The following is a 25027-nucleotide window of genomic DNA, read 5'->3' as shown; positions in this document are numbered from 1 at the left end:
TTATACATTCGCAGTGTCAAATTAGCCGATATTCTCCACCAAGAGACCGTGGTCGAACCACGGGATTGAGGAGTGCCTAACACCTTCTCCTCCATCAACAGAATTCCTTAGCCAGAATCTCTGTTCGCTGATCAGTGTAACAGAGTCAAAGCCGTTTTGAAAAAGGATATCCACGGGTGACTTGGTACACCCGATTTATGTCAAGTGGCGACTCTGAGTTTTGGAATATAATGAATCCTTTTCAAAACGAATTTTTATTTTTTGTTACTTTAATAAAAGCCCTTTCAAACCTTAAATTGAATCTTTTTGGATGTTGAAAAAGAGGTGTGACAGTGTTTAAAGGGACCATCTCTTGTTATATGTTCAACCCAGAGGCCATATGCATATTAACTGTTTTTGAGCTTATATGAATTCTTAACAGAGAATTTTATGATCTGAACTATGAGTTTTATAAGCTCAACTGAACTCACTGTTTTTTACTCGAACTATGTGTACATAAACAAAGAAAGAAGATAAAAGATCGTACTCATTTCTCCGGCTCTATATTTTCGCCTCTGAGCAGATGTAGAAAGTCAGTGTGTACATCAGTATCAACTGTCAAAGCCCAGTAAACTCATTCACAATCATCGACTCCAAACTATCAGCTCAGTCACAACTCACCTATCAATACATAACATAAGTGACAAAAGACTCCTGTCACGACCCAAACCGAGGCCATGGCCATGACGAGTATCCTGAACCATAAAGGCCCGAGAGCCCTTCTAACTCGTAATCATGTACACCATTCATATGAAAATAGGAAATGCGGAATAATACAAAATGAAACGGAATTATGGTCATAAGTCTGATATAAGTTGAACAATGGAAAATGAAATCCAAACCATCTGACAATATCTTAAAACCGTCTGCGAAATCTCTACTACATGACCACACTGAAAACTAGGACAAGGCCCCAGTAGACCAAAACCATAACTAATAATAAATGTCTGAAAATAAATAGGCCTTCTGAAATATAGAAGGCTCACCAACTGGACTTGCACTTCTGTCTGAAGAAATCTACTGCTTATCAAGACCCCTAGACTGTGCCTCAGAACCTGGAAGGTAGGGGGTCAATACAGTTGTACTGATACGCTAAGTAATCCAAAATAAAGCTTTTATATAAATAAAATAATAGAGAGCAATTTATCAAAACATCATATATAAAATAGTTTTCAAAACACATGGGCACCTTTCGGAAAAAAATCATAAATCATTCTTGACAATGCAGTTTCTGATCTTCGTATTAATTCTGAGTTAGGTGGTACACCCCTACAAGTCTAAAATCTCACGGGCAATATGGAGTCCGCCATTGACGCGGCGGGGAAGCCCCCAACCTAAGTGTGCCGCAAGGGTTGGAGTGTCTAAGTATAATACGCCACAGGGCACTAGGCCAGCGTATAATAATATACCCGGATCAACAAATCATAATTTTGGGCAATGAATTGTCTGAAACTCATGCATTCTTCGGGGGACCACCTAACATCTCTTTGTGCCTAATTTTATCCATTTCTAACACATATCATTGAAATCTTAAGTAATGAAAATCTGGTTTCTAAGCTTGTCTGAGTCTATTATGGCATTGTCTATTTTGGTATCGTCATACCAAGACTTGCGAGGCGTAATTCTAAGCCATAATGCATTAAGCATAATCTTTTCATTAAAACTCAGTTCAGACCACCCAACATTTCAAATAGTATAAGAGATTTCATGTTCCGAAACACAAGTCAAAACTATGCAAGAATTCTTCAAATATGTGGTGGTTATGTGCTTTTGGAAAAATAATGCACCCTTTTTATTATATGAATATTTTCAACATTTATCAACACAACTACCCTCTCTTTTGAAATCCAAATCGTAATCCAATCATAACACAATTCAAGATATTTTATACCATTATTTTCAAAGATGCATTCAAAACAATCTATAGCATATGATAAGTAATGGAAAATCAAAACAAGAGAGGAATTTTACATAAGTCATGCTCTCAATTAAATCATCAACCTTAAAACACAAGCATACATATATATACAATTTCAAATCAATGTGGGGGGAGGTCAAAAGACCAAAACAATACCGTCAAGATTTCTAAAACATGAATGTATTCATAAATCTGAAAACCCCTTTCTTAAAATCATGATTTCTTTGCCCATGAGATTTTAGGAAAATCTCGCATACCTCTATTTAGGAAATTAAAGGATGTTCCTTGATGCCTATGGCTTGGGAATTCCAAATCTCCAATTTATTTCAAAAACTCACGGTTGAATCTTGAGTTAATTGGATTTTTAGTTTGAAACCCTTATGAATATTCTTGAGAATTTTAGATGATTGTGAAGGTATTTTAGTGTATTTGGGATTAAATCTCGTGTTTAAGATGATTGGGGAATTGAAAGTTCCCAAAATACCCTTAAAATCTCGGAGAAAACTGAGAATGGCCTAGGGCGATACCTAAAGCATCGCTCTGGGTTGAGCACCACGATAGACAGGGCGTCGCCTCGCCTATCGCCTTGCTCATGTTAGAGTGGGTAAAAGTCCCACATTGGTTGAGGAATGGACTAGTGGTTTGCTTATATGGAGTTGGGTAATCCTCACCTCTGGAGCTAGATTTTGAGGTTGAGTTATGATTCGAAAAAGACAATAGAAGCCACAAAACGAACACCAAATCAGTCCACTAGTTTGAAGAACGTGTGGACTTATTTGATTACCACTCTTGGATTCACTACAACAACAAGAAGAATGAAATATAAAGGTGTGTTTCAACCCCAAAACAGCCACCAAATTAGATTTAACAACAAGAAGATGAAGAACAAGATGAACTTAACAATGGGAATAACAACAACACCACAAACGGGTACAATACAAGATACAAACGTTACAAGATTGCAAGAATAGAAAGGATAGATAGAGTAACATACATTATCTCATGAACTAAGAACCTAAGTGTATAATCAAGAACCTAGACCCTTAATACAATGATAATAGGAACACTTACTCTCTTCGGTGAGCACAAAAGAGACCTCAACCTCCTCTAGCACCCAACACTCTAAGTAAGAATGCAACACTAGTGATTTCACCCTAGTTACAAGTTTCGGATTTGTGCCTCAAGGAGAGAGGACTTGTCTTTCAATGTTATACAACAGTCATTATCATCAAAGTCTAATGATGAAACCCTAAAAGGTTCTATTTATAGATATTACAAAAATAGTGTGAAATGTCCATAATACCCCTCAAGGGTGAGGTGCCCATCAAGTGCAAGAAGTGGGCTGATTTTAATGTGTTTAGGCCCTCTTCTACACTTCACTTGTGCACTTCCTTGGACGGATTCATTACGCACTCATTCACGTCCATCCTCGTGGTCTTCCGTGTATCATCCTTCCCTTCTTGAAAAGGATTCAACCTCGAATCTGTACCTCGCAAAATCAAGAGAAGACAATAAGCACACTTCCTCAAGATATGAGGGGTTAGGGTTAGTAAAATACACACATCACATTCCATGCCGAAGGGGGGATAAACTTGAAGTATATCCACGGGTCCTTTGTGTTGAATATAAAAAGCTTAGTACAAAAGACATAAAGGAAGCGGTCATCATCCATAAAAAGAGATAAGGAAGAACTTTGTCTTCCTTCATTAGCACCCACAACCAAACATTGCTTGTCGTCTTGACCAAGCATTAAGTAGGGAGTGTAGAGATTTCCACATTCCAAGAGGGTGCCGGGATCAAATGGAAAAATTAGCCAAGGGCCTAAGCCGAGGCTATCCCTTTCTTCCCTTAGAATGTCACTCCCACATTTACACACAAAAATATTTTCATACACAGTCTCTATGAACAAAACTAATTGCAATGCTTTTACCACACAAGATGTTCAAAGAGTCATGTGCATTATCAAGATCAATTCTATAGACATCATCACTAACTTGAGAATTTTTAAGCACACTATTCACATGCTCAAGTAGTGAACTACATTTAAGATTAAATTGATCATCATGTACACCAAGAGTACTACCAAGAGTACTCATTTCCGAGACTACACATTCCTTGCCCATAAGAGTACTCTCATCTTCCAAGAAGAGATTTCCATCTTTAGGAGGACTGTTGTCACACCATAGTGGGTTAGCATATCGGCTATAGCCTTCAAGGCAAGCTATACCATCATTTTCATCACTAGGTTCATTAGGAGTGTTTATATCATCTTCAAACAAAACATTAAACCTAAAGAGAGCATGATCTATCTCACGGACAGATTTGGAACTAGCAAGTGCTTCGCTCTCTATAAGTTCATTATCAAGTACCAAAGATGTTTCAATCTCCTCTTTACCTTGGTGTGGGTCGGGGTAGCCCACCTCTTCCTTCGGGAAGATCTCGTCACAACGTGTTTGGACAAGGGAAGTTGAATTTTGTGGGATAAGTTTAGGTAGCAATTGGCGTAGCCTTTCCACGTGCCATTTCATTTCTTCAATATAGTCGGTGATGCAGTCAAACGTAGTATCGAGATTGGTGGCAGCCATGGTACCTAAAAGAAATGACAACAACGAACAACAAAACAAACTTGTTAGCTCAAAAATGTCTCACCACACTCTCACTCTCAATTTTTACCTCACACTTGGTTTCACAAGTGTTGAAAGTCGGCTTGTACTTCATGAGTGATTGAGGGATCAGTCTATTTTTGCCCGAAATAGATTTTTGTTTGAGTTGACTCAAAAGGAAATTTGTTTACGGACTTGAACCAACAAGACACAACGAATTCACAAAAGAGAAAAGCACACGACAAACGCTTAACACGAATGAACGAACACAAAGACTAACTAACAATCTAGTAGATGAGTACCAGTTTGCCAATTAGTAATGGAACCAACGAAATTGAAACTAAGGAACAACAAAAGGAAACTAAGAAATCTGAAATTTGAGCCAAAATTTGATGCGTGAACAGTAAGTTGATGATGTGGCAGCCACGTATTGGTTGCGGTTTCTACAATTTTTATTTTTCAAAGTCCAAGTCTAGACCAATTTTAATTTGGATTGGTGAAATTTATTTTAAGGAGGGAAGAATAAGTCTTGGAGCCTTTTTTTCAAGTTTCAAATTTCAAGACTTGACTTTTGTAGTACTTTTCCTTAAAACATGGACTCTTGTTTCATGGGAAAGTGGTTGAGAAGTGATGTAAAGTCTTTTGGTGGTTGGGGTTCTTTCAAGACTAACAATTACTTAAACCTCTTTCCTTCACCTTTTAGGATCTATCATTCACTTTATGTTCTAATAATATATGAAGGAAGGTGAAGAACTTAAAAAACACCAACAACCACTCCAAGAACAATAACAACAATCTTCAAGAAAAACAAAAATTTCAATGGCCAACTCCAATCCACAACAACAAATGACCAAGTCTCTTTAGTGTTGTGTCTTCGATTTTAACAAGAGATGAAGGTTGTGAAGAACTTCAAGAACAATAACAACATTCACCAAGAATAACAACAACAACACTTCTTTCAACAATAACCAAGCACACGGCCAATCAAGTTTCTCAACAACAATGTCTACCACAACAATGTTCAACAACAATGGGCCGAGCTTATGTTCACAATAACAACATCAAAATACAAGCTCAAATCAAGATATAGACACAATGTGTTAGTGAGGAACAAAACTAACACTTAGAGACAACAAAGACAAGTAAAAATCTAGGCCAAGACACCACAAAACACAATTTTTTGCCAAGAACACAAAATGGACAGATTGTTCTTTTTTTGGAATTTTCAGATTTCAATTTTATTTTTTTTATTTTTCAAGTGACCTAGACCAAGATTTGATCTTGTAGGAACAAGATCAAGTCATGCTCTGATACCAAATGATACGAAAAAGACAACGGAAGCCACAAAACAAACACAAAATTAGTCCACTAGTTTGAAGAACCCATGAACTTATTTAGTGACCACTATCGGATTCACTACAACAACAACAAGAACGAAATATAAGAGTGTGTTGCTACCCCAAAACAGCCACCAAACTAGATTTAACAACAAAAAGATGAAGAGCAAGATGAACTTAACAATGGGAATAACAACAATAACACAAACGGGTACAATACGAGATACAAACGTTACAAGATTGCAAGAATAGAAAGGATCGATAGAGTGACATACACTATCTCATGAACTAAGAACCTAAGTGTATTCAAGCACCTAGACCCTTAATACAATGACAATAGGAACACCTACTCTCTTCGGTGAACACAAGAGAGACCTCAACCTCCTCTAGCACCCAACGTTCTAAGCAAGAACGCAACACTAGTGATTTCACCCTAGTATCACCCTATTTATAAGTTTTGGATTTGTGCCTCAAGGAGAAATGACTTGTCTTTCAATGTTATACAACATTCATTATCATCAAAGTCTAATGAATGAAACCCTAAAAAGTTCTATTTATAAATATTACAAAAATAGTGAGAAATATCCACAATACCCCTCAAAGGTGAGGTGCCTATCAAGTGCAAGAAGTGGGCTAATTTTGGTGTGTTTAGGCCCTCTTTTACACTTCACTTGTGCACTTCCTTGGACGGATTCATTAAGCACGCATTCACGTCCATCCTCGTGGTCGTACTTGTACCAAGTTATGCCTTAGGTCCATTTCTTGACATGGTATCAGAGCCAGGTCCATCCCCATTTTGGGCTCCCGGTCCACATGCCAGTGCCAGTTGTACCTGGGCATGAGGGGGGATGTTAGAGTGGGTAAAAGTCCCCCATTGGTTAGGGAATGGACTAGTGGTTTACTTATATGGAGTTGGATAATCCTCACCTCTTTAGCTAGCTTTTGAAGTTGAGTTAGGCCCAAGGTTCATTTCTTGACAGCTCACTGGTTCGTCAACCCAAATTTGCCCTTAAGCTCGTCTAAACAATCCAAAACCCACCCGAGACGTACTCTTGACTTGCCCCATTGTAACGAAATAAAAAAAATCAAGAAACAGAGGTCGGGAAGGTCAAAAATAAATTCCTCGAAGATTGAAAGCTAAAAATGATTCTTAAGTCCCCTTTTACACTTAGAAAATTTTCAAGATTTTAACTCAACAAGTATACTACTACGATATAACACATGAAAGATTTTACGGGGTGTTACATTATCCCCCTTGGGATCATTCGTCCCCGAATGATGACGTGGAAACACCGATAAGCACGATTTCACGCATACTAAGGCATAAGAAAGAATAAAATAAGGATTGTACCTTCCATTTCATCACTTGTCGGGTCAAATAAGTTTGGGTACCTATCCCTCATGTCATCTTCTTATTCCCAAGTTGCTTCTTCAACTTTCTGATTCCTCTATAACACTTTAACTGAGGCTATCTCTTTGCTCCTCAATTTTCTAACTTGACGATCTAGGATTGCTATAGGCTCTTCTTCATAAGACAAGGAGTCCATTACCTTGACCTCCTCTACAGGCAATACTAAAGAATGGTCTCCAATTCATTTCTTCAACATGGACACATGGAATACCGGATGAACGGAACCCAAACTAGCAGGCAACTCTAACTCATACGCAACTGCACCTACCCTTCTCAAAATCTGATATGGTCCTATATAGCGAGGACTTAACTTACCTTTCTTTCTGAATCGCATGACCCCCTTCATAGGAGAAATTTTTAGAAATATCCAATCACCAACCTCAAATTCCAACTCCCTTCTTCTAACATCGACATAGGATTTTTGTCTACTCTGAGTTGTCCTAAGTCGTTCCCTAATAAGTTTCACATCTTTCATCGCTTGGTGAACAATATCAGGCCCGAACAACTGAGTCTCTCCCACTTCATACCACCCTATAGGCAACCTACATCTTCTTCCATACAGTGCTTCAAAAGGAGTCATCTTAATACTGGCATGGTAGCTATTATTATACACAAACTCTATTAGTGGCAAGTGATCCATCCAACTACCCTTGAAATCAATTACACAGGCTCTCAACATATCCTCCCGAGTCTGAATGGTGTGCTCAGCTTGCCCATCTGTCTGAGGGTGAAGTACAGTACTTAGGTTTACTAGGGTACCCAAACCCTTCTGAAAAGACCTCCAAAACTGTTAAGAAAATTGCGTACCTATGTCAGCTATGATGGATACCGGTGCCCCATGCAAGCAAACTATCTCCTCAGTGTACAGCTTGGCATAATCATCTCCCGAATAGTTGGTCCTAACAGGCAGAAAATGGGCTAACTTAGTCAGCCGATCAACAATCACCCAAATAGAATCATATTGGTTTCGGGACCTCGGAAGCCTCGTAATTAAGTCCATATTGATCATCTCCCACTTCCACAATGGTAAAGCTATCTCTTGGGATGTACCACTTGGCCTCAAATGCTTTACTTTAACTTGCTAACAATTCAAACACTTGGCAACAAAGTTAGCCACATCACACTTCATATTATTCCACCAGTATATAGCTTTTAAATCATGATACATCTTCATAGAGCTTGGATGAACAACATACCTCGAAGTATGAGCTTCGTCAAGGATTCTTTTTCGCAGACCATCTACATCTGGCACACATAATCTCCCCTGATATCTCAAAATACCATCACCACTAATTTCAAATGACATTACCTTCTGCTAACACACATCATTCTTAATCTGCATCAAGATGGGATCTTTGATCTGTTTTTCTTTAACTTCTGCACAAAGGGAAGATTTAGCTATCTCATGAACAGTTACTCCCCCATCCTTGGAATCCAAGAGTCACACCCCAAGATTTGCAAGTCTGTGAATATCCTTCACCATTTCCCTCTTTCCTTCCTCAACATGAGAAAGACTGCCCATGGACAACCTGTTGAGGGCATCGGCTACAATATTTGCCTTACCCGGATGATAGTGAAGGCTCATGTTATAATCTTTCAAAAGTTCCATCCAACGCCTCTGCCTGAGGTTTAATTCTTTTTGGGAGAAAACATACTACAAACTTTTGTGGTCAGTAAAAATATCAACATGCACCCCATAAAGATAGTGTCGCCAGATCCTAAGTGCAAACACCATAGCCGCTAACTCCAAATCATGGGTAGGGCAATTGCGCTCATGCACTTTCAGCTGCCTAGATGCATAAGCCACCACTTTACCATGCTGCATAAGAACATACCCAAGTCCCACTCAGGACGTATCACAGTATACAACAAAACCTTCTGTACCTTCCAGAAGAGTCAGCACAGGTGCAGTAGTCAATTTGTCTTTCAACTTCTCAAAACTATCCTCACATGAGACACACCACACAAATTTTACTTTTTTCTGAGTCAACTTAGCGGAGCAGCTATGGAAGAAACTCTCTACGAATCTTTTGTAATACCCTGCCAAACCCAAGAAGCTCCGGATGTCGATTGGAGTCGTGGGTCTGGGCCATTGTCTCACTGCTTCAATCTTTGTGGATCAACCTAAATTCCCTCACTAGACACAATATGCCCCAAGAAATCAATAGCATTCAACCAAAATTCACATTTGGAGAACTTTGCATACAATTTATGATCCTTGAGAGTCTGAAGGATGATGCGGAGATGATTAGCATGATCCTCCTTACTCTTAGAATAGACCAAAATGTCATCAATAAAAACTATAACAAACAGATCTAGAAATTGATGAAAGACCCTATTCATTAGATCCATAAAAGCTGCAGGGGCATTAATCAACTCGAAGGACATGACTAAGAATTCGTAATGACCGTATCTGGTTTGGAAAGATGTTTTGGGAGTATCTAACTCCCTAACCTTCAACTGATGATATCCCGAATGATAGTCTATCTTTGAGAAACATTTAGCACCCTGAAATTGGTCGAAAAGATCATCAATTGTAGGAAGGGGGTATTTATTTTTAATCATGACCTTATTCAACTGGCAATAATCAATGCACATACGAAGGGAACCATCCTTCTTTTGCACGAAGAGCACAGGTGTACCCCAGAGGGAAATACTGGGATGGATAAAACCTTTATCTAGAAGATCCGTTAGTTGCTCTTTCAACTCTTTTTTAACTCTGCAGGAGCCATTCTATATGGCGAAATAAAAATGGGATGAGTATCTGGCAATAAATCAATGCCAAAATCTATCTTCCTATCAGGTGGTGTTCCTGGAAGATCATCAGGAAAGACTTCTGAAAACTCATTTACCACAAGGACTGACTAAAGAGGTGGACTCTCAACATTAGAATCTTTCACTCGAATCAGATGATATAAACAACTCCTGGAAATGAGCTTGCAAGCTCTAAGATAAGATATAAAGTGCCCTCTAGGTGCTAAAGAATGCCCCTCCCATTCTACCACTGGTTCATTCGGAAAGAAAAAAGCAACCTTTCGGGTTCTACAGTATAGAGTGGCATAACATGAATGAAGCCAGTCCATCCCTAAGATGGCATCAAAATCAACCATATCAAGCTCTATAAGGTCTGCCACCGTATTCCGACTAAAAATAGACACAACACAATTCTTGTACACTCTCTTAGCCACAACAGGGTCACCTACCGGGGTGGAAACGAAAAAAGGTTCAGCAATCACATTGGGCTCAAATCCAAAACCAACAGCCACATAAGGGGTCACATAGGATAAGGTGGACTCAGGATCCTGTAGCACACAAACATCAGGATCTAGTAGCACACAAACATCATGAGAAAAGATTTGCAACATACCAATTACTACATCGGGTGAGGCCTCTGCCTCCTGACGGTTGGAAAAAGCATACAGCCGGTTGCAACTGCTCCTGACAGCTGAAGTGGTGCCCTTTTGAGGCAGTGGTAGTGCGAAAGAATTTACCTGTGACTTAGTTACACCAATATTCCTCCTAGCGGAGGGACAATCTCTCTGAAAGTGACCCGACTGACCATATGAATAATACACCAGCTTTCCCAACTGACACCTCCCTAGGTGTTGCTTTCCACATGTCTCATACCGCGAAAAAAGACGGTACTGCTGAGCCACACTTCCCTATGACTGAGTATCCTGAGCTCTGGGTCCATGACTAGTTTGAAAACTCTAAGATCGTCTATCAACTGTGGTCTAGGCGCTGGGGCACTAGATACAGACTGGGCGTTACTCCAAAACTTTTTTTTTTTGCTATCTATTTCCCCAGTTACCACTCTGTGTCTGACTGTGGTTCTGATCCGTTGTTCTGGCTCTCTTTGCCTTTCTTTCCTTCTCTCTAGATTCGGTGATTTTCTTTTTCTTCTCTTCTACCTGCTGCATATAGATTGACAGCCTAGCAAAGTCCATATCCCTATTTAGCATCTCCCCTTGACATTCAAGCGCTAGATCATCTAAAAGGCCGGATGCAAATTTCTTCATTCGAGCTCTCATATTACCTGTCATTTCTGGTGCTAACGAGCCAATTGGTTAAACTTCAAGTGTACTCTTGGACACTCATTTTCCCCTGTTTAAGATTCATGAATTCCTCTGCTTTGGATTTCCTCAACTCTAGAGGAAAAAATCGATCAAGAAAAGCTTCCACAAACTCGCCCCAAACTATGGGCTTAACTCTCTCACCATTCGCCTCTTCCCACTCATTATACCATTGGTTCGCTACATCTTTAAGCTGGCATGCTGCTAACTCAACCCTTCCACCTGATCTACATGCATTACTCTGAAAATCTTCTCCATTTCATCTATGAACTCCTGGGGGTCCTCTTCTACCTTAGTGCCAGAAAATTTGGGCGGGTTCATTCTCATGAACTGGCCCACCCTAGTAGTCTCAGAAGTAACTGATGCAGACCCAGTATCCTCTAACCTCTGAGTCTGTGCATCTACCAGTTGCGCAAGCATATGAATGAACTATCTGAATTCTGCATTCTGTATGTCCCTCTGAGAAGACGAGTACGATTAACATTTGTTCTTGGAGCTCGAGGAGGACTGGTCGGGACTGGAGGTACTCCCGGAGTACGAACAGTTTCTGGAGTGTGCGCTCTATTATGGGTCCGCATCCCATGGGTAGGGCGGACTTCATCATCCTGAGTATCCTGGTTGTTGGAACAACAAGAAGGCATGACTGTTTTCTGAAATACAATAGATCACTGATTAGGGAACAATTCTAATTCAAATTCTAAAGCACGAACTAAATCACAAAGAGGGTAAACACTTTCTTAAACGCCTAGTAGTCTCCTGCTTATAAGTGTAGCGCACTACACACCCATAAACAAGACTCTACCTAACGCGATTTCGCAGACACCCTGGGACCATAAACCGTATTTTGATACCAAGTTTGTCACGACCCAAACCGAGGCCCTGGCCGTGACGAGCATCCCGAACCGTAAAGGCTTGAGAGCCCTTCTAACTCGTAATTATGTACACCATTCATATACAAATAGGAAATGTTGAATAATACAAAATGAAACGAAATCATGGTCATAAGTCTGATATAAGTTGAACAATGGAAAATGAAATCCAAACCATTTGACATTATCTGAAAACCATCTGCGAAATCTCTACTAAATGACCATTAATAAAATCTAAAAACTGGGACAAGGCCCCTAGTAGACCAAAACCATAACTAATAATAAATGTCTAAAAATAAATAGGCCTTCTGAAATATAGAAGGCTCACCAACTGGACTCTGCACTTCTGTCTGAAGAAATCTACAGCTTATCAGGACCCCAAGATTGTGCCTCAAAACCTGGAAGGTAGGGGGTCAATACAATTATACTAGTATGCAAAGTAATCCAAAATAAAGCTTTTATATAAATAAAATAATGAAGAGCAATTTGTCAAAACATCATACATAAAATAGTTTTCAAAACACATGGGCACCTTTCTGTAAAAAAAATCATAAATCGTTCTTGACAATGCAGTTTCTAATCTTCATATTAATTCTGAGTTAGGTGGTACACCCCTACAAGTCTAAAACCCCACGGGCAATATGAAGTCCATTGACTCGACGGGGAAGCCCCCAACTCAAGTGTGCCGCAAGGGTTGGAGTGTAAGTCTAATATGACACAGGGAACTAGGCCAGCGTATAATAATATACCCGGATCGGCAAATCACAATTTTGGGCAATGAGTTTTCTGAAACTCGTGCCCTCTTCGAGGGATCACCTAACATCTCTTTGTGCCTAATTTTATCCATTTCTAACACATATCATTTTGAAATCTTAAGCCATGAAAATCTGGTTTCTAAGCTTGTCTGAGTCTATTATGGCATTGTCTATTTTGGTATAGTCATACCAAGACTTGCAAGTCGTAATTCCGAGCCATAATGCATTAAGCATAATCTTTTCACTAAAACTTAGTTCAGACCACCCAACATTTCAAATAGTATAAGAGATTTCATGTTCCAAAACATAAGTCAAAACTATGCAAGAATTCTTCAAACATGTAGTGGTCATGTGCTTTTGGCAAAATCATGCACCCTTTCATTATATGAATATTTTCAATATCTATCAACACAACTACCCTCTCTTTTGAAATCCAAATCGTAATCCAATCATAACACAATTCAAGACATTTTAAACCATGCTTTTCAAAGATGCATTCAAAACAATCTATAGCATATGACAAGTAAAGTAAAATCAAAACAAGAGAGGGATTTTACATAAGTCATGCTCTCAATTAAATCATCAACCTTAAAACACAAGCATACATATATATACAATTTTAAATCAATGTGGGGGAGGTCAAAAGACCAAAATAATACCGTCAAGATTTCTAAAACATGAATGTATTCATAAATCTGAAAACCCCTTTCTTAAAATCATGATTTCTATAACCACGAGATTTTAGAAAAACCCTGTGTACCTCTATTTAGGAAATTAAAGGATGCTTCTTGATGCCTACGACTTGGAAATTCCAAATCTCCAATTTGTTTCGAAAACTCACGGTTGAATCTTGAGTTATTTCGATTTTTAGTTTGAAACCCTTATGAATGTTCTTGAGAATTTTGGGTGATTGTGAAGGTATTTTGGTGTATTTGGGATTAAATCCCGTGTTTAAGATGATTGGGGAATTGAAAGTTTCCAAAATACACTTAAAATCTCGGAGAAAACTGAAAAATGGCCTGGGGCGATACCAAGGCTTCGCCCTGGGTTGAGCACCGCGATAGCCAGGGCGTCACCTCGCCTATCGCCTTGCTCACTCCCAGGTGAGAGCTGAGGCGATCAGTGAGGCGTCGTGGACTAATCGCCCCGGCTTACTGGTTCGTCAACCCAAACTTGCCCTTAAGCTCGTCTAAAAATTCCAAAATCCATCCGAGACGTACTCTTGACTTGCCCTATCGTAACGAAATAAAAAAATCAAGAAACGGAGGTCGAGAAGGTTGAAAATAAATTCTCCGAAGATTGAAAGCTAAAAATGATTCTAAGTCCCCTATTACACTAAGAAAATTTTCAAGCTTTTAACTCAACAAGCATACTACTACGATATAACACATGAAAGATTTTACGGGGTGTAACAACTCCATGGGGTCTTAACTCTATGGAATAAAGATGCAATCTTAAAGCTACTGCGGGTTATATGTAGAAAGAGGGACCGTTTTCGGATTCAATGGATCCGTAGCTACTACATTAAAATGGAGGAGTTGGAAAATATGCCTACACCTAAAAATGCGTCTTGGGTTGTGAGGAAGATACTGGACACTAAGGGTTACCTTATGCTACAACAGGGCAATCTGGACAATCTAACTACCAGGCTGATTGCAATGCAAGGAAGGAAGGGCTACTAAATCAACAAGATGTACAGTTTACTTATGCCACAACACCCTAAGGTCAACTGGAAATGCTTTATGTTGCAAGCCAATATCCACCAAAGATATAAGTTCAACCTATGGTTAGCTGTGCCGCGGGGGCTAGGCGCTGTGGAAAGGCTTCAAAAGTTTGGAATCTATACGCCACTTGACTGTATTTTCTGTGGACAGGCAGTGGATCTTTTTCACCACTTAATTTTTGACTGCAGGATCACGCATCATCTATGGGCAAGACTAAGTTCATGGATGGGTTACACTAGAGTAATTGGGAACTGGAGGAAAGTACATGGGCATGTCAGAGAGCTAAAGTAGATATGGAATTGATGCCATTGCCTACTGTGTTTTTTCAATGGTTATTGCTTTGATCCGGAGAGAAAGAAATGTTGGTCATTTCCATCAAACAAAATTCGAAGCTGATCAAATATGCAGGGAAATTGTGCTGCATCTACTTATTCGGGGAGACAAGGTTACTAAGTGGAAGCAAGCACAACTTGAGCTACTATAAGTTTGGTGATTTTTACAGATGATTATCCTATTCTGTTTTGGTCAAATTGAGTTTTGGAGTTGCACTCCTGTAGCAATGTATAAAATAGGATAGGGTTAACTCATAGTCTTTTGATGTAGAGAAGTGGATGGTCCAATTCCACTCATGGTCTGTATTGTAAATACCTTTTTGGTACTAACAAGAGCTATTGTTTAAGCCCCCCAAAAAAAAAAATTCCAGATATCCACAGAGGCATATTATCATAGACTCATAGCTTTTTTCGCCGAGTTTCTAAAATCAAGTTATTTTGGAAAGTGCTTTTCACAAAAAAGCAATTTTGGTGAGAAGCAGTTTGTGTCTGACCAATTTGGTGAAAAAAGCATTTTTGAGCAACAATAAATCTTCGGTCAAGCTTACTTAAAGTGCTTTTTAAGTAAATTTTATTCAAAAGTGTTTTTCAAATAAATGTTTTTAGGAAGAAGCTAGTAGTTTTAGCTTTTGAAAAAGAGCTTCTGCTACTCCCTGGAAGCACTTATTTCCCTTAAATGCTTGGCCAAACACTCACTTTTTAAAAATAAGCACTTTTGAGAAAAATAAGTTTGACGCTATTAATATACACACAATGTTTCTAAAAAGGATCAGAGTTCAGATCACCCTTCTAAACTATTAATTTATTTTTTTTTTTGGTCAAGTAGCAGCTCTTATTCAAGATATACTGAGGTTCAGATTTAGCAAAAATTATCCTAAATGCTTTATGGATCAGACTTAAAAACACTAGACACTCTATTTGAAGGGAAGCCTTGGAGTAACTAGTAAAGTTGTTGTCACGCGACCAAGAGATCACGGGTTCAAGCCTTGGAAACAGCCTCTGGCAGAAATGTAAGGGACGGTTGCGTACGATATACCCTTGTGGTCGGGCCCTTTCCCAGTCCCTGCGCATAGTGGGAGCTTTAGTGCACCGGACTGCATTTTTTTTTTAACTCTATCTAGAGGCAAAATATGCCCCTATTAGATATCAAAAGAAGCATTTCACTCCAATAGTCAGCTGGCGAGTTCCAACATCAATCTCAAGACTACCAGAAAGTTCTTCTCCCGCACACAAAGCAGTGCATATGTATTTACTCAAGCCCCAATCATTAATCCTGGTAGTAGACAATATCTAGCACCAAAAAGACAGTGATGCTAACAAAACATGTGTAGCACTCTCTATCTTTTATCCGAAGAATCAAATAAAACCAACTCTAAGTTCCTATATTTCAAAGACTTGCCCCAAGCAATTATATATATGCTAGTGGAATGTGCTTAATCGACTACTTTGACCAATCTTCTAACTTCGGTTTTCTTATAACCGAGAAATCCCTCAGGACCAATGGCGCAAGGTTCAAAACTCAGCGGATTACGGATATGGGCCCCACTTGTGGGATTACACCGGGTATGTTGTTGTTTGCCGTTTGCCGTTTTCCCATCTTTCTACCCTTCTCCACTTAACAACGTCGCTTTTGTAGATAGCATGACTCAAACCCTTACTGTTCCTAACCCACACATCACCGGTTGCACTACCAAAGCCCTGGGGGGGCGATCTTCTAGCTTCTGCTATGACCTACTGGTTACTAAATAAGACTCTTCATTAGAGTATATCATCATAAATCATCCGAAAAGTAAGCTGTATAAGCTACTAAAATCAAATACCTACCTCTTAAACATGGATACGTTCCTGAATAGAGGAGTATACAAGTCGTGATCGTCCGTAACTAGTGGTGCATTCTCAATCTCTCTTTTGGCATATGCACGTGCCTCATCTGGAGTCAAAGATGCTATATATCTCTGGAATATTAATATAGTAAAAAAAAAAAATAGTAAGACGGCAAATGAATTCGGTTATATTTTGTAAGGAATATATGCACAATGAAAGACTTACCAGCATATGGTTGGACGAGTTTCTAACAGGTGAAGAAGTAGAAATAACTTTATCTACTGCATTCACATGCTTCCTACGTTTCTGCTGTGTCGAAACTTGCTCTCGTCTTTCCAGAACTTGCAGTCTTTGACTCAGTCCGTCTGTAGAGTTGAGTGAAACAACTACAGGGACATGCCGACTAATGCTAAACCGGCTATCTGGACTCACTGGAAGTTCCATTAAGTTCTTTTCATGATTCGAACTTTGAGAAGATGAAACCTCCTAATATGGGAAGAGGATCCATTCAGTAAGAGGATAAGGAAGTGAAGAAATTTGAAACATTACCCTAAACACAGTCAAAATAGCACCAGTGAAAAACATTTTCTTCCAGTCAATTCTGAATAACAGAATAACAGTAGTATTTTTTTTGCAATAATTTCCTCATCGTCATCCTGCTGCAAAAAATAGAGATACTTCTGCACATCCATTTTCAGTCCCTTAGGCAGCGTAAAAAGTCCATTTCATATCTCCAATATGCTCCAAGGCTCAAACAGGGAGATCTGTGAACGAAAGTTTAATTTTAAACAAAATCTCAGCTGCTTTATTGATGTGAAGTAGTAACACGCTCAACCACGGACAAAGGTCAAATATGAATAAATTGTCAATGTAGATGCATGTCCCTTAAGCAAAAGGTCGGGGGTACGATCCCCGCCTCTGGCGAATGGAGCAAATTCTGTGGTCAATTCCCTACCACTTAAAACTTTGTTGTTAAACCACTAAGATTGAATTGTCTGTACATGTCGGAGAGCAGAACATAAGTGCTATGCTCTCCCGGCTCCAATTCAAGCAAGCGGCTGGCTACCTCACTTGCATATTCAATATCAGCACAAGATCGACAAGTACCAAGCAGAGTGCTCAAAACCATAGTATCAGAATCATAGAATTCGCCTAACAAAAGAATTCCAAACAATGGATCTTTTCCTCTTGCCTTGTTTTAACATAGTTGAAGCACTTTGTTCTCAAGAATCAGCATTAGCTTCCATCGATATCTCTACCTAAATCAACAATTACATATTCAAAATGTTCAACACTTTGAAATGAAAGAAGAAAAAGGAGCACATGAATAGTAGTTCATGAGCAAAATTAAGAACAAACAGGCAAAATTTTCTTCTTTCGAAACAAAAAATCCAACCACCCCTTCAACACTATCATCCCAGTAACAGAGAGTAAAAATCAGAACTCAATTGGCTGGAGAAGTTGATCGAACAGAATAGATTGAGAAGAAAAAGAGAAAAAAAAAAAAAACGAAAGAGAGACAGAAACAGATCAGGTGACTCACCGGAGAAGTTGACAGATGTTGGGAATTGTTGGCCGGAACTTGGCTGCTGTTGGCCGGAGCCTGGGTGGTATTGGCCGGAGTTTGGGTGGGCGTAGCCATTGCAATTGGGTGAAGGCTGAAGCTGCGTACTATTATCACCCTTTTTTGCAAATTGGGTTTTAGGGTTTATTTATCCATAAATTATCCATAGTTTGGGTGGATAATATGGGTCAGTGCATTTTAAATCCATTCTGAATGGATTGGATGGATATCCATTTTTTAAATCCATTTTGCCACTTCTATTCTCACGACTGTCGATTGTGAAAATCTTGGGAAATCCAAAAAAAAAAACAGGCAGTTCACAGTTTTATAGTAACAACAACAATAACATACTAAGCATATTCTCACAAAGTGGGGTCAGGGGAGGAAGCATATTCTCACAAAATGGGGTCAGGGAGGAAAAGTGTACGCAGTCTATCGATAAAGTAGAGAGGTTGTTTTCAAATTTCGAGGACAAAAATAGTATAATAAACATCATAAAACAAAAAACAAACAACAAAACGCGATAAAACCCAACAGGTCATACCAAAAACAAGACACCTACCGAGCAGTACTATAAACTACCTACCCGCAATCACAAATATCAACAACACACCACGAACTAGAAAGTACAAGAAACACGCATAGCACTACGACTACCGTACGGCTACAAACAAAGCATCCCACCCTACTAGCAAGGACGCATTCCCACCTATTACCCCCTCTACCCTAATATGTGCTCTCCACAGCTTCCTAATCACCTCTATATCATTTTCTAATCACATTACTTCAATATTTTTTCTCCTTCCATAGTCAACCTCTCACACCTTCGAATTGGGGCATCCACACATCACATGCCCAAACCATCTCAATCTTACTTTCCGCATCTTGTCTTCTACCGACGTTGCTCTCATCTCCTCTCGAATAATCTCATTTCTAATTATATCTCTCCTAGTAAGTCCACACATCCAATGCAACATCCTCATCTCCGTCACCTTCAATTTTTGGACGTGAGAGCTCTTGACTGGCCAACATTCTGCTCCATACAATATGTCGGCAGGACTGACACTCTGTTTAAGTTTAGGAGGCACCTTCTTATCACACAATACTCTAGAAGCAAGCCTCCATTTCAAAATTCGCTATTTTCCGACAGCTCATGTAGTTGGAATGTAGTCGAAAAATAGGGAGTTTCCGACTACTTTCCGACTGTTTAGTGATAGTCGGGAAAAACCTTGTCGGAAATATATTTCTGACTACTACTATCGAAAATTTTCGACTACCCTAGTTGCAAAAATGAAATTATAGAATTATATAAAAAAAATAATATTCTGACCAGTGTAGTCGGAAGTTTAATGAAATAATAAAAAATAATTACTTAATAATTATAAAGTTTCCGACTAATGTAGTCGGAATAGTAATTAATAATTATTTAATAAATAAAAATTATTTGACTACTTTAGTCGGAAGATTAATAAATAATAATTATTATATTATCATTTTCCGACTAAAGTAGTCGGAATATTTTATTTATTAAATAATTATTTCAAAATAGTAATCAATAATTATTTAATAAATAAAATATTTTCGACTATTTTAGTCGGAAGTTTAATAAATAATAATTATTATATTATCATTTTCCGATTAAAGTAGTCGGAATATTTTATTTATTAAATAATTATTTTGAAATAGTAATTAATAATTATTTAATAAATAAAACTTTTTCGACTAAAATAGCCGGAAGTTTAATAATGAATTATTTAATATATAATTTTTTCCGACTACTGTAGTTGAAAAAGGATAATATAATTATTTTCTCCGACAAATGTAGTCAGTAAATAATAAAATTATTTTGTTTTACTCCGACCACTGTAGTCGGAATATCTTCTCATTTTACAACCACTAAGAGCACACCTAATGCATTTCTCAAAAGTAAAATTTAAAAATTACAAATACAATAAAAAATTAAAAATTCAACCACTTTAAAATATCCAAAACAAACAAGTTAAATAGTTTAAACATTTCAAGACAAGTATAAGTCTAAACGTCACAATCCAAAACAAACACTAATTCTAATAGTTTAAGTCTACACATCACAATCATAAACAAGAACCAAAAACGACAATCTAATCATTTGATTCACTATCTTCCTCATCCTCAAATACTTGAGGCATATGCTTCTTGAATAGCGCCTCAAACTTGACAAATTTGGCATCACTAGTTGCACACTGCTGCGTCAACTCTTCAATTTTATTTTTCATCGCTTCCAATTCTTCCGCATTTTGCTAAATAAAAGCGGAGTTGGGCAACATTGGGAAAGAACTACTCGAGGATTGGTTAACTCCAAGCCCGTGGGTTTTACCCTTCTTTCGACCACCTACCACAGTTTTCAATTTTCTAGTCATATCAGCAGGCGATGGTTGGACCATGGTACCATCCTCTAAAGCAGGTTGAGTTTGACGACGCCAATCTTCAATGCTTTTTTGAAATCCTTCCAGAAAGAAAAATAATTGTCTTTATGTAAACAAGCTAAGTTGAATAATAAGAAAATAATATATATAAAAGTTAGTATCTTACATATGCAGCCTTAGCACGAGGTTCGACCCATTCTGCTCTTGTACTGTCCGACTTTTTCTTCTTATGCGTCTCTTTGAAGGATTTAGGTTTAGAAAGAGGTACATCTACTCCCCCATTTAGGAATTTCTGCAAAATTTTACCCATGACGAAACAAATTATTTTAAAAAATAGACCAACTTCGACTATAGCATGAAACAGTAGAAGAACACGTATTTACGGATTTATAAATAGTTTATCTTAAGTCTGCACAAGAATCAGCATATGGAAAAACATCAGTGGGTAAAGGAACTATCAGAGAATCCTTCAAACAGAAGTACATACATCCTGCTGGTGCTTCTGTTTCTCTGCATCAATTGGAGTATATGTACAATCGATTGTTCTGCACAAATCTACCGATATAATAGTGATCCTACTATTGGATCGAAACTTGACTGAATCTTGATTGATAACAAGTTACTAAACTAAATGCAGCTAAATTCATCTGTTTCATACACAATGAAAGAATGTGTATGAAACAGAAAACACAAAAGCAGTCAGCAACTTACATAGATGTCAAAGACAAATCATTAATGTGGTTTAACCTTACAAAAGTCATCATCAGGCAAGCTTTCAATCAAATTTACCCCTGCTAAGAAGAATCCTCGTTTGAAGGACTGTAGCGAACAATCCCAATGCAAATTCCCATAGTAAATGCCCTTAACTTTGCAGGGCGCGCCGCATACTTGGAGCAGGAGTAGGTGGAAATACTTTGCATATTAAAAGCTAAGGAACTTTGGAGCCAAATATTAAAATGTGCAATACGGAGCAGCACAGCAAGCACAATGTAGAACTTTAGAATGACCAAAAGTTATAACTTATTTCCACCACCAAATATAATTTCACAGTTCTAAAAGTAATGATACTAGCACAGATGAAAAAATATGAGTGCCATATGCTACTATAAGTAACAGGTTTCACTAATAAGTTATAACATGGCATAATACATAAACATGCCCTTTAACTTGGTATTTACCTAAGTCAAGCCAAGTATGCAAAGGACATTCTTAATAAGACAATGATGATGTGTGGATCTGCCATTCATACTCCAACATCATAGAAAAATGATTTCCACCTGCACAACTTCACATGTAGATGCTTTTGACTACATGAGCATTGTTGGTGCACTGTGCACTCTAATGTCTCTGAGTAACGTATCCTGATCTAACATATGTTGTCAACAAAGTGTTTCAATTATTCATACTCCAACAACTATACGTTGGCAAGGACTGAAACATATATACGATACCTACCTGGAACCATCAACTTTGGCATACGCGTTATGTCCAGATCTTTCTTGAATATTGTTGGAATCTTTGATACAGATTAGTTAGGGTGCGCTATTACTTGGACGTCTATTACAGGTCTGTATTATTGGGAGTTTACTTTATCTCCTGTTCATCTAACAAACAACATACTATAGCTTGATCGAGCGCTGAAGAAGAATATTATGCTTTAGCTTCTCTTGCAGCTGAAATAATACGGACTCTTCATTTACTGTGAAACCTTGGAGTATATATTGATTTTTCTCCTGTGTTGTAGTCTGATAACATCAGTGTGTCGCACCACACACACAATCCAATCTTCATGGCTCAAACAAAACATGTTGAACTAGACTACCACTTTGATCGTGAGGAGGTTTTTCCTAGGGCAATGATTACCAAATATATCCTGCCCTGAACATTTCTATTGCCGTGTAATAAAATAGTAAAAATGAGGATAATCAAAACAAAGGTAGAACCAAAGATGTTGTATCAAAGACAGGTCACATTGCAAAACAGTAGAATTTCTCAACAATAATCATTTTAGGCATTCAGATTTCTTAGCACCTGAGGAGAAAGACTTGTTGCTTAATTTGGAGAAAAGGAGTCACACTGAAGAGGGCATAGTTTAACAGAAAATACTTTTCTGTTGGAATGAAATAAAGGAGGAAATGGATAAAAGGGTTGAACAAGAATAGTACCAGTCTTCTTTGGTGGGTAGTGGAACTCATCGAAGCTCCGGTGTGCAGCAAGCCAGCCGTTTCAGACTCTTGATTTACCTTTGCCTGTTCCCTCTTCGCCTTATATTCAGGAGTGTCCCATAATATCAACAGCTTAGACCACACTTCTTCATTCAACCATTTAGGTTTTACCGGTTTCCGGGCCTCATTCAAGTGTTCTTTGATTGGTAGAGCTGCTTCCAACCGAAAAACATTACCTTTTGATGCCATTGATTTTCTTTACTAACCACCTGAAAAAGAAAGAACAACCAAATTTAAGAATAGTCATGTTTGTTTGAAAACAATGTTAACAGACTCTCCATAGTCATGTTTGTTTGATTCACCAGAACTTAGTAACTACCTTTAACATAAACCTTTTTTTTTTCACTTTTGAACCTTGCAACAAAATCAACACAGTACTACTTCTCATATTGCATGAAGCACCAGAACATTTACACATTACTAGAAATTCTAGTGTTATAATCACTGTTGGAACTGAAATAGGATCTCCTATTCGGAATTTCTAGTGTTATTACTTTCTAATGCTAACTAAGCCCTTCCTTAGCATCTCTATCATTTTAAAAAATCACTGGCATCTCCTTTTCTCCTAGAAGCAGCAAGCAAGAACAGAACCTCATGATCAGTTAAAAAGATATCCAGTAAATAGCTGAAACAACCCTGCAAGAGGTGTAAAAGTGAGGCAACCTTGTTGTGTTGTGGTATGTTGGTTGATAACAATTATAATGATTTAGGATAAATTTTCTTTTTAAGGAGTGACAAGTTCCTCATATCATTGTTCACTCATGTTATTTGGTGTATATGAAGAGATAAGACTGATGGTCAACAAACATGAAGTTGCACCAACAATAATAAGAAACTCATAGTGGTAATGAGGCATACATAAATCAACCTGTTATTGAGCCCCAGGCCATTAGATATTCACCCTCTACCCATTAATTATCAGACAGATGAAGCAACTGTCATAAATTCCTCATGCACGCACAACAAGTACACTCTCTCTTCCTCCTCATCCTCTTCTTTTCTTTACAACTAACCTGTTCGTCCGAGTTTTGGGGGCTTATGTGGATGATATGGCTTAGGTCCTATTAGCCTAGACTTACAAGTGCTACTATCAATAGCTAATACTGATGATGATAACTATCAAGAAGTTGCAAACCTAAGAAAATGCTTATAGACAAAAATGTTAAAGGTAAAGACACTTTACAGCTACACAAGACAGGAGAAAAGCTGACAACTCTAGATGTAGCATACTCTGCGGCCATTCACTTAATCCAAATACAGAAAGATAGCTGGACACCTCTCTAATTAGGAAGAGTGCAACTTTTATTTTTGGAGTTTTTGGCAATTTGCATTTGCACAGTTCATGGAATTATCACTCCCTTTTTTCCTTTCAACTAATGATGTAGTAAGGACAGTCACTATCATCCTTTTAGTCAGATTATTTAACTTGCATTATGTCCTTTATTTTTACTTTGTAAAACATTAGCCTGAGATAAGCTTAAATGGAGCATGCCGGTCCCTGAGGATTCATATAGACGACCCCAACTTGTTTGGATCCACGACGCAATTTTGTTGATTTGTCTGCATTATGCAATAAATAGTTCTGGTTGGATGCTTGCTTCAGTTGTAATGATTTGGTTCCTTTAAAAGGAGTTAAGGGCAACTATGCACCAAATCTGCAGCTACAAGTGAAAAGTTCATCAAAAGTATCTTATCCACACTCTAGTTACACAATGAAGGCTGTATTCTTATTTAAAAGATGGTGGCAACGGGGCAGTTACCAGCTGACTCTGTTGTTCCTCTTAGGGGTGGCAAACGGGTGGATTGTATTGGATGGAATTTGAATGGGTTAAATATGGATCGAGCAAAAATGGTTTGGATTGTAATCCGCTCATATAAATATGGATAAATATGGATTTGATCAAATATTAATTGGGTAAAAATGGTTCCAACCCACTTTATCATATCA

The 25027-nt window shown here is 38.2% G+C and overlaps 2 protein-coding genes across 21 annotated transcripts; both read right to left on the bottom strand.

Annotated features, from left to right (window-relative positions):
• Positions 1–790: 790 nt before the first annotated feature.
• On the bottom strand, positions 791–18722 carry LOC107851051. 18 transcript variants are annotated; one of them, XM_047401903.1, is made up of 8 exons: positions 18429–18712; positions 18078–18144; positions 17458–17649; positions 17111–17371; positions 16886–17016; positions 10676–12031; positions 4353–4547; positions 2854–3440 (listed from the first exon to the last, which is right to left on the bottom strand). In XM_047401903.1, exons 3-6 carry the CDS (start codon positions 17575–17577, stop codon positions 11731–11733), a joined length of 813 nt encoding a protein of 270 aa, XP_047257859.1. In that variant the 5' UTR covers positions 17578–17649; positions 18078–18144; positions 18429–18712; the 3' UTR covers positions 2854–3440; positions 4353–4547; positions 10676–11730. The 18 variants fall into 18 exon arrangements, 17 of the variants coding, with proteins under 17 accessions (XP_016551496.1, XP_047257903.1, XP_047257859.1 ...); XR_007048931.1 differs by adding an exon at positions 12579–12648 and having other exon boundaries at positions 17111–18144; positions 18429–18722; XM_047401904.1 differs by lacking the exon at positions 18078–18144.
• A 1693-nt stretch (positions 18723–20415) lies between these two features.
• LOC107857400 lies at positions 20416–24765 on the bottom strand. Of its 3 annotated transcripts, none has more exons than XM_047401899.1 (4): positions 24263–24765; positions 23020–23288; positions 21021–21146; positions 20416–20934 (listed from the first exon to the last, which is right to left on the bottom strand). In XM_047401899.1, the coding sequence occupies exons 2-4, from the start codon at positions 23266–23268 to the stop codon at positions 20884–20886; spliced, it is 426 nt and encodes a 141-aa protein (XP_047257855.1). In that variant the 5' UTR covers positions 23269–23288; positions 24263–24765; the 3' UTR covers positions 20416–20883. The 3 variants fall into 3 exon arrangements, with proteins under 3 accessions (XP_047257855.1, XP_016557767.1, XP_047257854.1); XM_016702281.2 differs by lacking the exon at positions 24263–24765 and adding an exon at positions 23938–24253; XM_047401898.1 differs by lacking the exon at positions 24263–24765 and adding an exon at positions 23948–24253.
• Positions 24766–25027: the final 262 nt, after the last annotated feature.

Source organism: Capsicum annuum, chromosome 1 (assembly GCF_002878395.1).
Source record: "Capsicum annuum cultivar UCD-10X-F1 chromosome 1, UCD10Xv1.1, whole genome shotgun sequence".
NCBI classification, from domain to species: domain Eukaryota; kingdom Viridiplantae; phylum Streptophyta; class Magnoliopsida; order Solanales; family Solanaceae; genus Capsicum; species Capsicum annuum.
This window is presented reverse-complemented; position numbering and strand designations above follow the sequence as displayed.

Excerpts from the sequence above, each read along its gene's own strand:
- LOC107857400 (XM_047401899.1), bottom strand. The coding sequence starts at position 23,268 with ATGGCATCAAAAGGTAATGTTTTTCGGTTGGAAGCAGCTCTACCAATC. Across the intron at positions 21,147-23,019 it reads CTACCCACCAAAGAAGACTG|AAATTCCTAAATGGGGGAGT; the intron begins GTACTATTCTTG and ends AAAATTTTGCAG. Across the intron at positions 20,935-21,020 it reads CTCGTGCTAAGGCTGCATAT|GATTTCAAAAAAGCATTGAA; the intron begins GTAAGATACTAA and ends TCTTTCTGGAAG.
- LOC107851051 (XM_047401903.1), bottom strand. The coding sequence starts at position 17,577 with ATGGATGTGCAGAAGTATCTCTATTTTTTGCAGCAGGATGACGATGAG. Across the intron at positions 17,372-17,457 it reads GAAGAAAATGTTTTTCACTG|GAGGTTTCATCTTCTCAAAG; the intron begins GTGCTATTTTGA and ends TTCCCATATTAG. Across the intron at positions 12,032-16,885 it reads AACGTATCCATGTTTAAGAG|AAAACAGTCATGCCTTCTTG; the intron begins GTAGGTATTTGA and ends ATTGTATTTCAG.